This window comes from Barbatula barbatula (assembly GCF_947034865.1).
Source record: "Barbatula barbatula genome assembly, chromosome: 4".
NCBI classification, from domain to species: Eukaryota; Metazoa; Chordata; class Actinopteri; order Cypriniformes; family Nemacheilidae; genus Barbatula; species Barbatula barbatula.
In genome coordinates this window covers 10,477,576-10,491,058 of record NC_136768.1, presented here as the reverse complement: position 1 = coordinate 10,491,058, position 13,483 = coordinate 10,477,576, and the positions used below count along the sequence as shown (strand labels likewise).

The 13,483-nt window shown below is 38.5% G+C and overlaps 1 protein-coding gene across 5 annotated transcripts in view; it reads right to left on the bottom strand.

The window, feature by feature from the left end:
- Positions 1–13,483, bottom strand: part of magi2a (membrane associated guanylate kinase, WW and PDZ domain containing 2a) — a 206,171-nt gene that overhangs the window by 68,704 nt on the left and 123,984 nt on the right. For 3 of the 5 annotated variants that reach the window (XM_079454564.1, XM_079454565.1, XM_079454567.1), the window contains exons 8-11: positions 12,794–12,915; positions 11,104–11,238; positions 9,231–9,413; positions 3,873–4,490 (exon numbers count right to left, since the gene is read on the bottom strand). In XM_079454564.1, coding sequence (XP_079310690.1) covers positions 3,873–4,490; positions 9,231–9,413; positions 11,104–11,238; positions 12,794–12,915 — 1,058 coding nt within the window. The remainder of the gene's footprint in view (positions 1–3,872; positions 4,491–9,230; positions 9,414–11,103; positions 11,239–12,793; positions 12,916–13,483) is intronic. The other 2 variants (XM_079454566.1, XM_079454568.1) reach the window with 1 other exon arrangement.

Sequence of the window (13,483 nt, the reverse complement as noted above, 5' to 3'; positions counted from 1 at the left end):
TTACAGTTGGGTTTACACTCATATGGAATATGATCCACAATGCACTGCAGTTTAATTTTTTCTCAGAGAACATCAGTAATGTTTTCTGTTCTCTAATGCTACAACATCATACATATAATGTAGGAATGTCAGAAGGTTCGGTAGTTTACTAACTGTAATGCTAACTTGCTAGCCTGCACATCTTTTCACAACCCTGCTTACTAAAGCTTAAATGCTACCACACATTTGCACAAACAAAGACTTTTAACAAGGTTTACGTTTGGTTAAAATATACTTTGCACCATCATCAAATATTTTCAGAGCTCAACAGAAATGTAAGTTTAAAAATGTAACACCGTCACAACCTAAGCAAAATGAAAAATTTAACAAACTCTATAAAATAAATGAAAATTAAAAACTAACAAGTGTTTCTCTTTACTGAAGAACACATAAACCAACACTTAAGAGAATTGCAGCCTAACACAAAGCATGCGGGGAACTGAAAATGATCAATCCAATCTTAATTTTATGCATAAAGTCGTTCATTTACAGTTCCAATTTGAACGGATAAAGTTAGATGACTAAACACGAAAAAAACCTCCCATAGCAGGTCATTCATGAGAGGTTTATTCATTATTGCTAGAAATCCATCTCTAGGGATATTTTAAATTCTGGATCCCTACTGTGAAACTCATATTACAGCACCATACTAACCTAAGTTCTCCAAACATAATCTTTAAACTCACAAAGCCTGTCAAGAAAATGTTTTTGGGGTAATTTTCACTCGGAGGAAAAAACTGCAATCGCAAATATATGATGCGCTTGACGTCATTTGCCCTTTTCTGGGAAATATATATTATTTATACGGTTAGTATAAAGCCGTTAAGCATTCCATATGAGATCACAGTTTATGACTCAAAGCTCATACACTAGTAGTAGACTACATAGTGCATAGTTTATAGTAAATCATTTTAAGACAACTCATCAAGGTAAATTGACTTTGTTTTGTATTAAATTACATTAAAAAAACAGTTATCGATTCTTTGCGGGGGTCTACCGGAAGTTAAGTTTGGGCCACATAACATTTGATGGAGTTGTTGCCTGAGAAAATTTATATAATATATATAATATACAGATTTAACAAAAACTACTGAAATTAAATCCGTCTTTGAGAATTTACCCAAGTATATTTTTCTTTATTCAAATTCTTTTTTTATTCCAATAACAAAATACCCCCGACACGTTTTCACCCAATTATACTTGCACTCTATGTACGTGACAGTAAAGAGTGATATGTAAATGATATAGAAGCTCTTATGATGCCTGCTGATCACACGGCCTTAACAAGCAATAAATCTCTCTCTCATTAACATCTGACCTACACAAACTTCACATAAGCACTTTAAATACCTTTCAAAATCATTCGCATCCCCACGTCCTAGTTTTTATTCTATATATTCTCCGATGTCTTTCTTCGCTTCTCCGCGGGTTACATCACACGCTCCAGAATGCAACGGGTCATTAATCACACCGGCTCGAAGCGCTTTTACAAAAATGCCTTAAATGTCGTCAGAGCAGGTGTCAGTCAGCTGAAGCCATGGAAGGGCTTTTCACACTGAATACTAAAATGCACCAGATGAATGACGTTTCAACAGTACAGACAGGTGCGTGTGGCTCGCCTTTTTATTTCCTGAAATGAATGACTTAATTGAATGATAATTAATCTTGACCTATGGACCGCGGACCCAAATCTGAAGTCAATGCAGCGGATGCTTCCCATTGCGCTCGAATTCTTTGCTTTCTTGTCTTTGACACCTTGGATAGACTGTATCGTGAGCATTTTTATTGAATAACTGCGGTAACGTTAGAAAAGTCAATGGCTTGAATAATTGGAGGCAAATCTAGAAATCAGCTTCAGGTGCGAAGCAAGTTATCAGCAGCGATAATCAACAGCACTGTAAAATAATCAGCATTGATTCCCTGCCCCTTGAAAGCTAGACGCTGAACCAGAAAAGCGTAATTTGTATGTGAGACAGCGTCTGGCCAGTGTGTTAGTGTGCGTGGGAAGTGTGCGCGCCGGAAAATGCGACGTGGGAACATATTTATATATAGAGCTTCAGGAGAACATTCGTAATGCGTACTCAACATGAAACAGCATTGGCAAGCCATTTGATTGATTGTAATGTGTGGTTTTCTGAATATTCAACAAGCTAAAAAACAACGTAGGACAAGACTTGATTTTATCCATTAGGTATTGATTGGATTATGAAAAGTGGGCGTTATGTATCAGAATCGAGCCAGACCTGAATGCAAGTTTGCAATAAATTGAGAATATATTTCTTCGGTTTTTGAGCATCTCACTCATTTTTCAAGGCTGTGTTTTAACCAGGATGTAAAAACTGAAGGTCAACTTCACCCTTGAGAGCATGTTGATGTATCCAAATATTAAAGCTGTATTATTGGCATTAAATGACTGCATGCACTATTGGCAAGAATGGACAAAGGATGCATTATATTAACACAGCAAGCCACAACAACACCTTTAAAACTATTTGGCTTTTGGTTACATTCAACCAATAGACATTAACTAATTATGCAAAGAAATATATTTTCCTATACATGAACTGTCAAAATATCAAATCGATTCACACAATATTGGTCAAAAGTTAATGATCACTTGACAAAAAAGTTTGTTCAAAATCTGAAGGTGTAAGTTTTCGTGTGCCAACATAGTCATTTCAAAATAGTGTTTTCAATGGATTACTTACCAAATGGACCAAAAAATAATACAAATCATTCAATAAGAGTCCAGCCTACAGTAGATGTACATTTCTTCAAAACCTTCCCAGGTTGAGGCCTCAAGAAGCTGAATGATAAAATGCCGTGAAAATATTCACTGATGACTCGTACAATAAAAGCAAGGGCACATATTAGCAAAGTAAAACGATTAAATTATGATTTTAAATGAAGGCTTGACGTATCCGAACGTAACTCTTCAGAATGCATCTGTTGTCATGTTATGCAAGAGTCCTTGTACTGAATGTTGTTTATAAATGTATTAAGCACACAGGTAGTGCTTATGCATGTTGATGCATTTGCTAATTATGAGTCTATTTTTACCCACAGTGCTTCTCTGCAGAGTGAAGGTCGCAGAAAAAAAATGCCAGAAACAACTTTGTGAATTGATGGCGTGAGTGACAAAAAATATGTATTTAATAGAGGAAAGATCAAAGTAGATTGCAGAAGTAGTAAACAGGTCATTTCTGTGTCCTGTCCAGAAGCTTTGCATCACTGGGGATCTAAGGGAGCGTCATTTGAGCTAGAAAACACTATCTGATTGGCTCATTGCATAGTGAGCTTTCGACTACCGTTTATTTGTCTTATCAGGAAGCCTGGCTTGTCTAATAACATGCTAGATCTCAAATGGATGGAGCTTTACAACAAATGGTCAATAACTACGATTGGGAGATACACGACTGAGAGAGCTTGAAATTAGATAAAGCTGTACGCGAATAAAATGTTCATCAGCAATGAAATGTCAACAGGGTATCTTGTTTGTTTTAAAAGAAAAAACAAATGCTGTTAAAAAAATATGACAAAAATGAGACTTTTATTCTCATGTCTGGCCGTTTAAAAAAGCAGATTGTGCGAGCACATTTCAGACACCGAATTGATAAACCACATCCAAGTGTATCTCATGCCATTGATAATTGAATTCTGTGCTTAACAACCACCAAGTGCTAGACGTGTGACCAAAAAGACCATTCTGAAAGGATGATATCTGATACCAATAAAAATGTGAAACACTGAGCTTCAAGTGCAACTGTCATGGGTTTCTGTGGTCTTCAAAACAAGCAATAATCTCCCCCAACTACAAACATGAGCTTTCTTACCTGTGCCGCCCCTCTGTACGACCAACGTGGCCTCTGCCCCAACCGGACACTCCTTTAGCAGCTCCACCACCTGCGTGTGCGAAAGCGTTAGCGCGGGTTGCTGGTTAATCTCCACAATCAGATCACCCTCGAACACCCCCGGGCATCCCTGCGCCTCCAGAATCTGCTTCACTCGCTGTCCTCCGCTACTATCTGCAATGGTGAAACCAAAACCCTCTGCCCCCTTCACCATGGCAACCGTTAACAGCTCTCCTCCGGCTGCTCCTGACGACGCCATGGAGACGCTGTCCTCTAGTGGACCAGCGTCCAAGTGGGTGTCTCCGGGATGAGGTGGTCCTAACGGGGTATGGAGAGGGTCCATGAAGCGTGTGGTGCGGGAGATGTACTCCATGTAGCTGTCGTAGCTATTCCCCCCATTGACAAGTAGAGGCCGCTCGATGAGACCAATAGGGGGAAGCATGGTGCTGGCTGCATCCTCAGGGTCGTAAGGAAGAGGGTAACCCCTGCACAGGACGAGGGTTACACTCTGACCAATCGGGACTGACTGGAAAAGCTTTACGACATCAGCGTGGGTGGTGCCCAGGACACAAACGTCATTAATGTAGACAATCACATCACCTAGAATCAAGAAATAAGCACAATGAAATAGATACAAGTGCCGTTTAAAACCGTTAAAACATTTTTGGAGGGTCTATTGTCAGAAATGCCATATCATTTACATAACTATGTCTTAAGGTGTAAAAAAAGTTGTTATTACCTGTAAATTAGCTATTTTTATCTACATACACCGCAGCTCCACTTACATGGAATTCATCCCGTTGTTTCTACAGTAGCCCTAAAAGGACAAACTGCTCTACTGACTGTGTTTCCTAAATACGTACGTTATCTCCTTCGCAAACCAAAGCAAAACGAGACGACATCTTAGTTTCAAAAGGGAGGGGAGCAGTTGGTTGCAATTCGCAAACTCACCACTACATGCGGCTAAATTTCATACACTGGACCTTTAAGTAAGCTTCCTATCTAGACTGAATTTTAAATCATAATTCATGATATTCATAATTCGGCCTTGAAAGGGAGCTGCCTACAGTATAGTGTACACTATACAAAGGAATAGACATCAAGGCAGTTTACTAGGTTTTAAAAAAGAGCTATTGAATCAAATAAAATATTATTTTACCCAATGAGAACATTCTCTTCAATAAGGATGAAAAAATATTGCCTTTTTAGTCATTCTATGTTTTATTCATGCAGTCTCCCCGGCAACTGTGACAATAATAGGGCTCCAATTTGAAAGACTCTTTTCTCAATTCAACTAAAGTATCGCCATGTGGCAACAAAACCCCAGGCTTTAATTCTGATCTCTACTTCCAGATCGGTTCTCCCAAACATCATTCACAAACAGTATTATAATAAAGCGATATATTTTAACAGCTTTTTATGTTTTATATTTAACAGCTTGAATCACAGCCTCTCTTACATGTTGGCAGATCTTTTCATTTAAAACAACAGAGTTCTTTTAAAGTATACGAACTAAATAAGAGGTTCATAAACTTTAAATACAGGACCCACCTGGACAGGTACAGAATAATCTCAAGAGACCCACCGTTTTTAAAATTGAAATAAAATAAATTAAAGTAGAGTTAAAGTAAAGTACTTTTAGTAGAGTTTTAGTTTTTTCCTTGTCATTGTATGAATTAAATATACGGTTAGTTGCAATATTAAAATAAACAATTATAGCAAAACTTTGACTATTCGATTTTACAATATGTTTTAAATGTATGTATTTTTCATTCAAACACCTAAAACTAACTGCTCCTGAAATTCCTTATGTTGAATCGGCTCAAAAGGTCAACTTAACACTGATTTTACACAAAACATCTTTCAAAATGATGGAACATCTCAAACATAGGAATGATGTTATAATATATTTATGTTGTAACAGTATATGTGATCTGTAAGTTTGACAAAAGGCAAACTAATCCTTTATTCAAACATATTATTAAATCCATTTTTTGTATTTGGTAATAAAATGTTTCTTGATACTGTGTAATTTGCTAAATACTTTTGTCAAATAAATACCTTAAACATTTAGTGTTTTGTCCATTTTGTACCATACGCCTCAATATTTTGATGGGTTAAACGTGAGGTGTCATATATTGGTCACAAATATTGTACAAATATGCCCTCCGGACATCACTTTTGGCGACTGTTAACAAGATGGCAGCATCTTATGGTGTGTCTTTGTTACTAGTGTATTTATACTGGTCAAGTGCATTCTATTTCCTAGAGATATAATGCTATACCGTATGTTTATTGATAGGCTTGTTCTCTCCTGACTATTGTGTGCACAGAAGGAATTTTGATTAATAACTCGAAAATACGTTTGACATTTGCCCACAGCCTCCTGTGTACCAATCAATAATTTGCTTCTGGACAGCAAATGATGTTGTGTGGTTTCTGTGTAGCACACCTAACTGAATGTCAGTATTAATCTGAACCAAAGCACCACAGCGCAAACCAGATCATTACATCCTTTTAAAACATTGCGGCAGAATCCACTTAAAGTCACCAGACAAAACATTCATTTGCTTTATGAAATGTCTTGACGGATTTTGTTTTGCCATCAAGGATGTTTAAAAAAAGGATATTTTACATTTTCTTTCTTTCTCTGAAATTTTAACATAGCACCCCAGAATTAAATGTGCTGTAAATATAATATATTATTGTATAGATAGTTCCTATAGCTCAATTGGTATAGCATTGTGTTAGCAGAGCACAAAGACCATAAGCTGGATTCCCAGGGAACACATACTGATCTAAATGTATCTTGAATGTATTGTACGTTGCTTTAAATAAAAGTTTTTCAATGTTGCAAAGTTAAACGAATCACATTTTATTTGCAATGCATCATCACTTGAAAATGTTTCGTAGTTGTGTTTGACAGACCGACCTTATTATTCAGGAACGAAAGGAATTTTTTTAGTTAATTAATAAAGTCATACAGTAAAATAAATACAAAAAATAATAAAAGCATTAAAATAAAATTGAATTACTATGATTAAATATCATTCAGGCCTGTTTTAATGTAAACGGAAGGAGGCTTCGTTCATTTTCCTGCATTTAAAAAATCAGCCGCAATGACCTTCTGCTTTTTTATCAACTTAAATTTTTCAGGAACATGAAATATCCCTCAGCCATAGTTTAAACGCCATAAACCCTTCAACTGCATTACAGCCTGTGCTCAACAAATGAAAGAGACAATTTAAGAGGTGGTCTGGGAACAAACGTCTGAGACGTCTGATGTCTGTGCATGCACGAAAACCCAGAGGAGCACCTGCTCTGTGCCTGGCATGCTAAACAAACACGATCAATACACAATCCAACAAATGTTGCCGCAGAGCAACAACAATAGACATTCTATACGAATAAAGCATTAACCCTCAAAAGCAGAGCTCCTCCAGCAGGCACACGGGTTGAGCCTCCCGTACCACGGCAGCACGCTGGTGCACCTGATTCAACTCATTATTTGCTTGTTAGGTTCTGTATGAGAGGCCTCTGGTGCAGCTGTGAGGGGCAGAGTAAACATACACACGGCAGATGCATCTATAATAGCCGTGGACGGGGCACATAGAAGATTTCTAAGGAGCAGGTAGTGAACCGTGTCGTGCAGCGGATAAAGCACCCTGCATGATAGCTTTAATTAACAAGCAGCACGTGGCTAGGAGAGAAGATGAGAGAAAAAATGCCACGCTTATGTCGAATGAATGTTCAATAGTGTACGGAAAACGTTGATGGCATCTGCAATGTGAACGCCTCGCTCATGGGCTTCTAAGCCAATTAAATACTGGTTTGCTGGGTTATTGGCCGGGTCATTGGTGATTTAAGATTTATGATCTATGCATCATAAATCTTAGTTAATGCAGCTGTTGATGATTTTAATTAATTTTTTTTATATTTTTAAACAGTTGCTACATTGATAAACACGTTTTCAGTGTGTTAGCAGTCAGAAAGCGTTGTGTACTAACCGATAAAGCAAATAACATCTATTGCCACTAAACGTTGGTACATAATGTCACTGATCATGGGTGGTGTCTCTTAGATAGCCAGACACATTATGTAGTACGCTAGGAGTACAGTGTTCGGACATGCATGTAGTAGGAGTTGGGAGACGCGACATACTGTAAGCTACGTTTCTCATATTACTTTTAAGGCCATGCTGTCTAGCAGTGCCGTACCAGGCCAAACTGCAGTGTGATGCCAGTGGAATTTGCATTGAGCCAGTGAGGGGACAAGTGCACCGCAAGGCAGTCACTGTGCTCGGGTCTGTGCAATTCAGTGTTGTTACACTGCCATGCAGTTATGGTGCCAGTACAATTCTGTGTCAGTTCACTGCAATGCAGTTGCTGTACCAGTGAAAGTTAATGGGAGTGCAGTTACTTTGCCAGTGCATTTCAGTGCCTGTGCAGTGCAATGCCGTAACAGTGCCAGCGCGGTTCCAGTTCCAGTTCTGTGCCAGAGTATAATCCTTCCATAATCTTGATCTTGAAATCCTACATCTGTTATTGGGCCTGGAGATTGTTGTGTACACCGTTTATAAAAGCTTTGCTTAAATGTGTTACAAAATTGATTGTGTAGCACCGCAAATAATAGTATAACATAGTATAGTACATTAAAATGTACAGTAGAATCTAATTTACGTGTAGATCCTAAAAACACTGTAAGATCTGCATTCCCTATGCGTAAGTCAATATGTGCGGCTGTGCTCTGCAACCATGTGAGCAAGGTTCCTCTCCGAGCACCACGGCATCTCTAATCGAGTAGAATTGGTGTTTTCACACTCACTTAGACCTGAAACTCCACTACAGCACTGTCTTACTGCATGTGTGAGAGTCTGTGACTGCGGAATTGCACAAGTAGGACAAGGAGTCCGGTGGGAGCAGAGGGGTGGAGAACAGGAACAGAGAGGAGACGACAGGAGCACAGAAGATAATTTCCTAAACTACCAACAACACTAATAAAATGAAGTGCCATCTTGGGAGATACATTGGCACTCTGAACCGACAAAAAGCTCTGCACTATTGTTCCCTCTGTCAGAACGCATGTGAGATATTTCAATTCTGCGTGTGTATTTGAATGCTTCAGGGTTATGTGTGTGTGAGCGTCAGATCAAATCCATTGCGGGCGAGCAGACTGAACCCATGTGCAGTTTATTTAACAAAGGACAGAATAACAAACCAAGACTAAACTTTAACTAAACTTACATACACATATTAACAGACTTTCCAGCTTTAAGCTCTGTTTGAGTGAGAATAGCACCACCACTGAAACATCAATCCACGAATGTGTGGGTGTTTTTACCTGTTGCCATTTTCCCATCATGTGCCGCGGGTCCATCCGGAATGACACTTTTGACCTGCAGGAACTCATCCGGCTCGTCACCGCCAATGATAGTGAAGCCAAATCCCATGTTGCTTTTCTGCAGCGCTGTCGACAGGAAGCTGCCCTTCAGCTGCGTGGGGTCCCGCGTGAACAGAGGCTTCTCTGCCGGGGCGAAGATATGGGCGACAAATTAAAAAAAAAAACACAATTGAGCATTGCCAACTGAAGATATCCAAAAAAGGGTATTTGGTAAGCCACTCCAAACCCATTTAAAAGCAGCAGACCACATCACGCTGGGGAATTGTGGGTATGAGGCCAAGCGCTCTGCTTGCAGCCAAACATACAAGAGCAGAGCGGGACACAATGGCTTTTTTTTTGCTCAAACCTCATGTTAAACTTGCTCAAATGAAATACTCAACTGTTTAGCTTTAGCGGGGACTGTCTCCCAGGACATCTTTATTTGTAGGAGACTTAAGCAAAAAAAAAGAAGCCAGGAGAAGAACTTGCACAGGCAGAGTTGTTCTTCTATTCTCTCAGCGTGGAGAAAAGCAGCCTCAAAAATTGATCCAGAGAAGCCTTTGTGCTGTGATCTCACAAGGCTTGCTGTACCGAAGAGATGCTTCAGCATACCTAAAGAGATACTTTAGTACCCAGTATTGAGATAAAAGATTCCAGCCACAGTTACTCCATCTCATATGGTTTGTTGAGATATTGGGATGTTTAAAACTATATGGAGCCAATCTAATTCTTTGCCATGCGTTTGTTAGCGACAATAGCTGGTCCAAAACCCTGCTGAAAAGAACAAATCATGAGACGTATGTGACTTTTTATGCTGATTTTGCTTGTTAGCATCTGCTCAACAGCGGTGTAGTTTTGGATGCTGGTTCGACTAGCATGGGTTTTCTGGTCATTGCGGATAGTTAAGAGGATAAAATTTAGTTTTGATAGTTTGTCTTCACATTTTTAGAGAAGGCTAGTCAGTTAGCATATACCACAGCATTTGACATTGTCATGTAAACCCTTAACAATGAATAATATAGGGCAAGATTTACTAACCGGATGTAACAGATCTGGCTGAGGTTTTAGCGGAAATACGCCATTGCTTCGAGTGCATATCCCCGAATGCCTTTTGGCATTAAAAACTACTGTCAGGATTAACTAAAGACCAAAATGCATGAACATATTTGTTTTTGAGGCTGACCTTATTGCATTTTTAGGAGTTTACAAATTCATGGGTGGACTTCATTAAAATGAATCATGGTACGGATATATTAAATAATTTTAATTACATTTTTGCTAATAACTTTTATTGGTTTTCCATAATTGTTTTACGATAAAATAACTATGTCTTAACTCTATGGTCATTTGCGCAGATCTTGGTAGATTGGATTGGTAACTATGCAAATGAGATATTGCGCATGTGTTTTTTAAAAGTTAGCCACAGATCACTTGTTTAGTATAACAAATGTTTAAAAAAATAGATGAATTAGTTGAACTAGTAAAATAGACTAATTTTATGTAAAATAACTAATAGTCCATCTTTTCCTATCTCTATTAATTAAGTAACCTTGGGGCATAAACAGCATCTCCTGCTGCGAACAAGCATCCATAACGCAATATATGCTGGTGATCAGCCGGTATTTTCGACAGGGTAGTTGTACTAATGTATTTCCTGAAAGCGCAGGCAAAAAAAAAAAAAACAACCAACAAAAAAGCCAACAAAAAAACACTCAACCAGTTTGACTGAGAGAATGTTCCGTTAAGGAAATTAAAAACTGCCAAAACAGGACGGTGAATTGAATCTTGCTGTTGTTTCTCCCCTGCATTAGGGGGCGCTAGTCTGCCGACGTACCATGCAGTCCAAACACACCAGCCCGGTACAGGGGGGCCTCGGACAGGTCAGTGAGACTGTGAGAGCGCTCTGGAGCGGGACCCACATATGCCAGTCTGGCCCTGGGTAAGGTTGCAGAGGAGGGGCTCTCCTCCACTGTTATAAAGAAGAAAAACCCTCAACTCAGATTAAAAACATCTTAATTAAAGGGAAAACAATTCTGTTTATTATATTTTGAGAAATATCTCAGTGGATTTGTGGTCATAAAATGGGGGCTAATGTTGTTTGGTTACCGACATTCTCTCAAAAAGATCTTATTTTGTGTACTGCAGAAGAGAGCAAGTCATACAGGTTTGAAATGACATGAGGATGAATAAATGATGAAAGAATTGAATAATTGTCACTTTTGGCTGAATTATCAACTATTTAACAATGAAAAAGATGCCTACTATGAACTTTACTTTTGAAACGTATGCACTTTCCTTCAAATAAATATTAAGCAGTGATGCACTTTTATTTACAGAATTACCTTCACATTTAACACGATGCCTTCGAGCAAATGTAAGAATGATGTGATGAATATTGCCTGTCAGGCTAATAACACATTACAGAACACATGGTCGACTACGGCTGTGCAATGGCAGGGGTGTAAAAAACATTTTAAAAAATGAGGCGGCATGTCCTTCTAGTTAAAGTGTGTTGAGTTTATTCCTGGCATCAGATAAAAAACACTCTCTGTTAAGCACCTGTTTGTCCAAAACTGCCTGTAAAGAAACTTGAAGGAAAAATGATTAGGCTTAAGTGCATATGCAACAAAAAATGGCTACAGGCCTTCACTAGTTTCATGGTGGTACACACAATTGCGATGAAATATGCAGCCACGGGGTGCACAACCTGTCAGGAAATATTCACAGCACTTCTTCTTTAAAAGACAGTCTGGGCCGTAAACAACCAGTTTAGGCCTATAGTTCATTTTTTCTTAGTCACTTCACTCTTGTGGACACAAGATCTGACAGATAGAGATTTCCAGTGTGGAAACAGTGGTAAAGCTTTATATCCTTGAGGCCATTGTTATAAAAGATCTCAACCGAAGCCCACCATAGAGCCTATCAAGTGAATGACCGTCTGAGTTAAGCAGAATCATGTGTTCCTTAGACCAAGTTCTTCTTGTTAACAGCCTATGATCTAAACCCCCTTACCTTCATGTGTTTGACAGCAGAACTTTTCTACACGGATCTGCTTCAACAGAAACCATTGTTAAAATCCTGCAAAACCTTAATAAGGATGTCAACAAGTTTTTACGAGACATTCTCATTGGATAACTGAGTTTCAAATGCAGCACAAGATTTTAGACTAAGCTCAAACACAGCCAGACTTCTAAAGGTCTGGTTGTACGGAAGTAGCTTTCTTTACAATAAATTCAGTCACAGATGGTGCGCTACGAACGTCTGCGCTCAGACGTGTTACTATGGAGACAGACACTGAGCTCACAGGAGAAATATAATAGTCATGTCAAGCCTCAATCGCTAATTCCACCAGACTTGAGGTTAAACATGCAATTGCAAAAAAGCAGATAGGGATTATGATGATGTCATCGAAAAGCTGAGGGAGGTTCGGAAAACAGTGACGATTTATCAAAATGGGCATATTGCTGATAAGACCACGCCTTGAATTCAACCGATCGGTTGTTTGGCAATAAACAATAGTTTACCTCTGTAGACAGCGGGCAGGGGTAGAGATGACAAGCCTTGACTCTGCATCTGCTGCTGATGTTGCAATCTTCGCTTGGCCTCCAGAACCGGATTCTCAAATTGAGTCCTTCGGTTGATGTGACTGCAAGCAGAATGCCAGAAACAGAGATTCATACATTATTGCCTGAACTCCAGAAAGGATACATATTCTCTGAAAATATAATGTAGCTTTGCCCCAACTGAACGCCAAATAGCATAAAAACATGGAAATTTCAGTCCAACAACTGAAGTGGCCTTATAAGTGACTTAAATTGACTACATAGGCAGTTGCTACTTATTGAACATAAATAGTGATCTCGAAGTAATGGAGAGATATGACTCATAATTGATTTTTATTATTTAAATGTTTTATTTTATTCAATTTTAAAGCAATAGATTTTGGTATTAAAATACAGCCACGGATACATTAAGAGACCATTTCAAAACTATTAAATTTTTTTCTGAATTAACTATTTATATGCGGCAAATGATTGATTTTGTTTAATATTTCTCCCCAATTGAAAAACTGATCTTTTTTGCATTTTATTTACAGAAAAGGAAAACTGGAGAAACGTTAAAATAAAAGCCCTGCTGAAAGCTAAACGAGTTCATATTCACTTTTATGCAATTCAACAGTATTATTTGTACATGTGTTTAGGAGATTTCAAGAC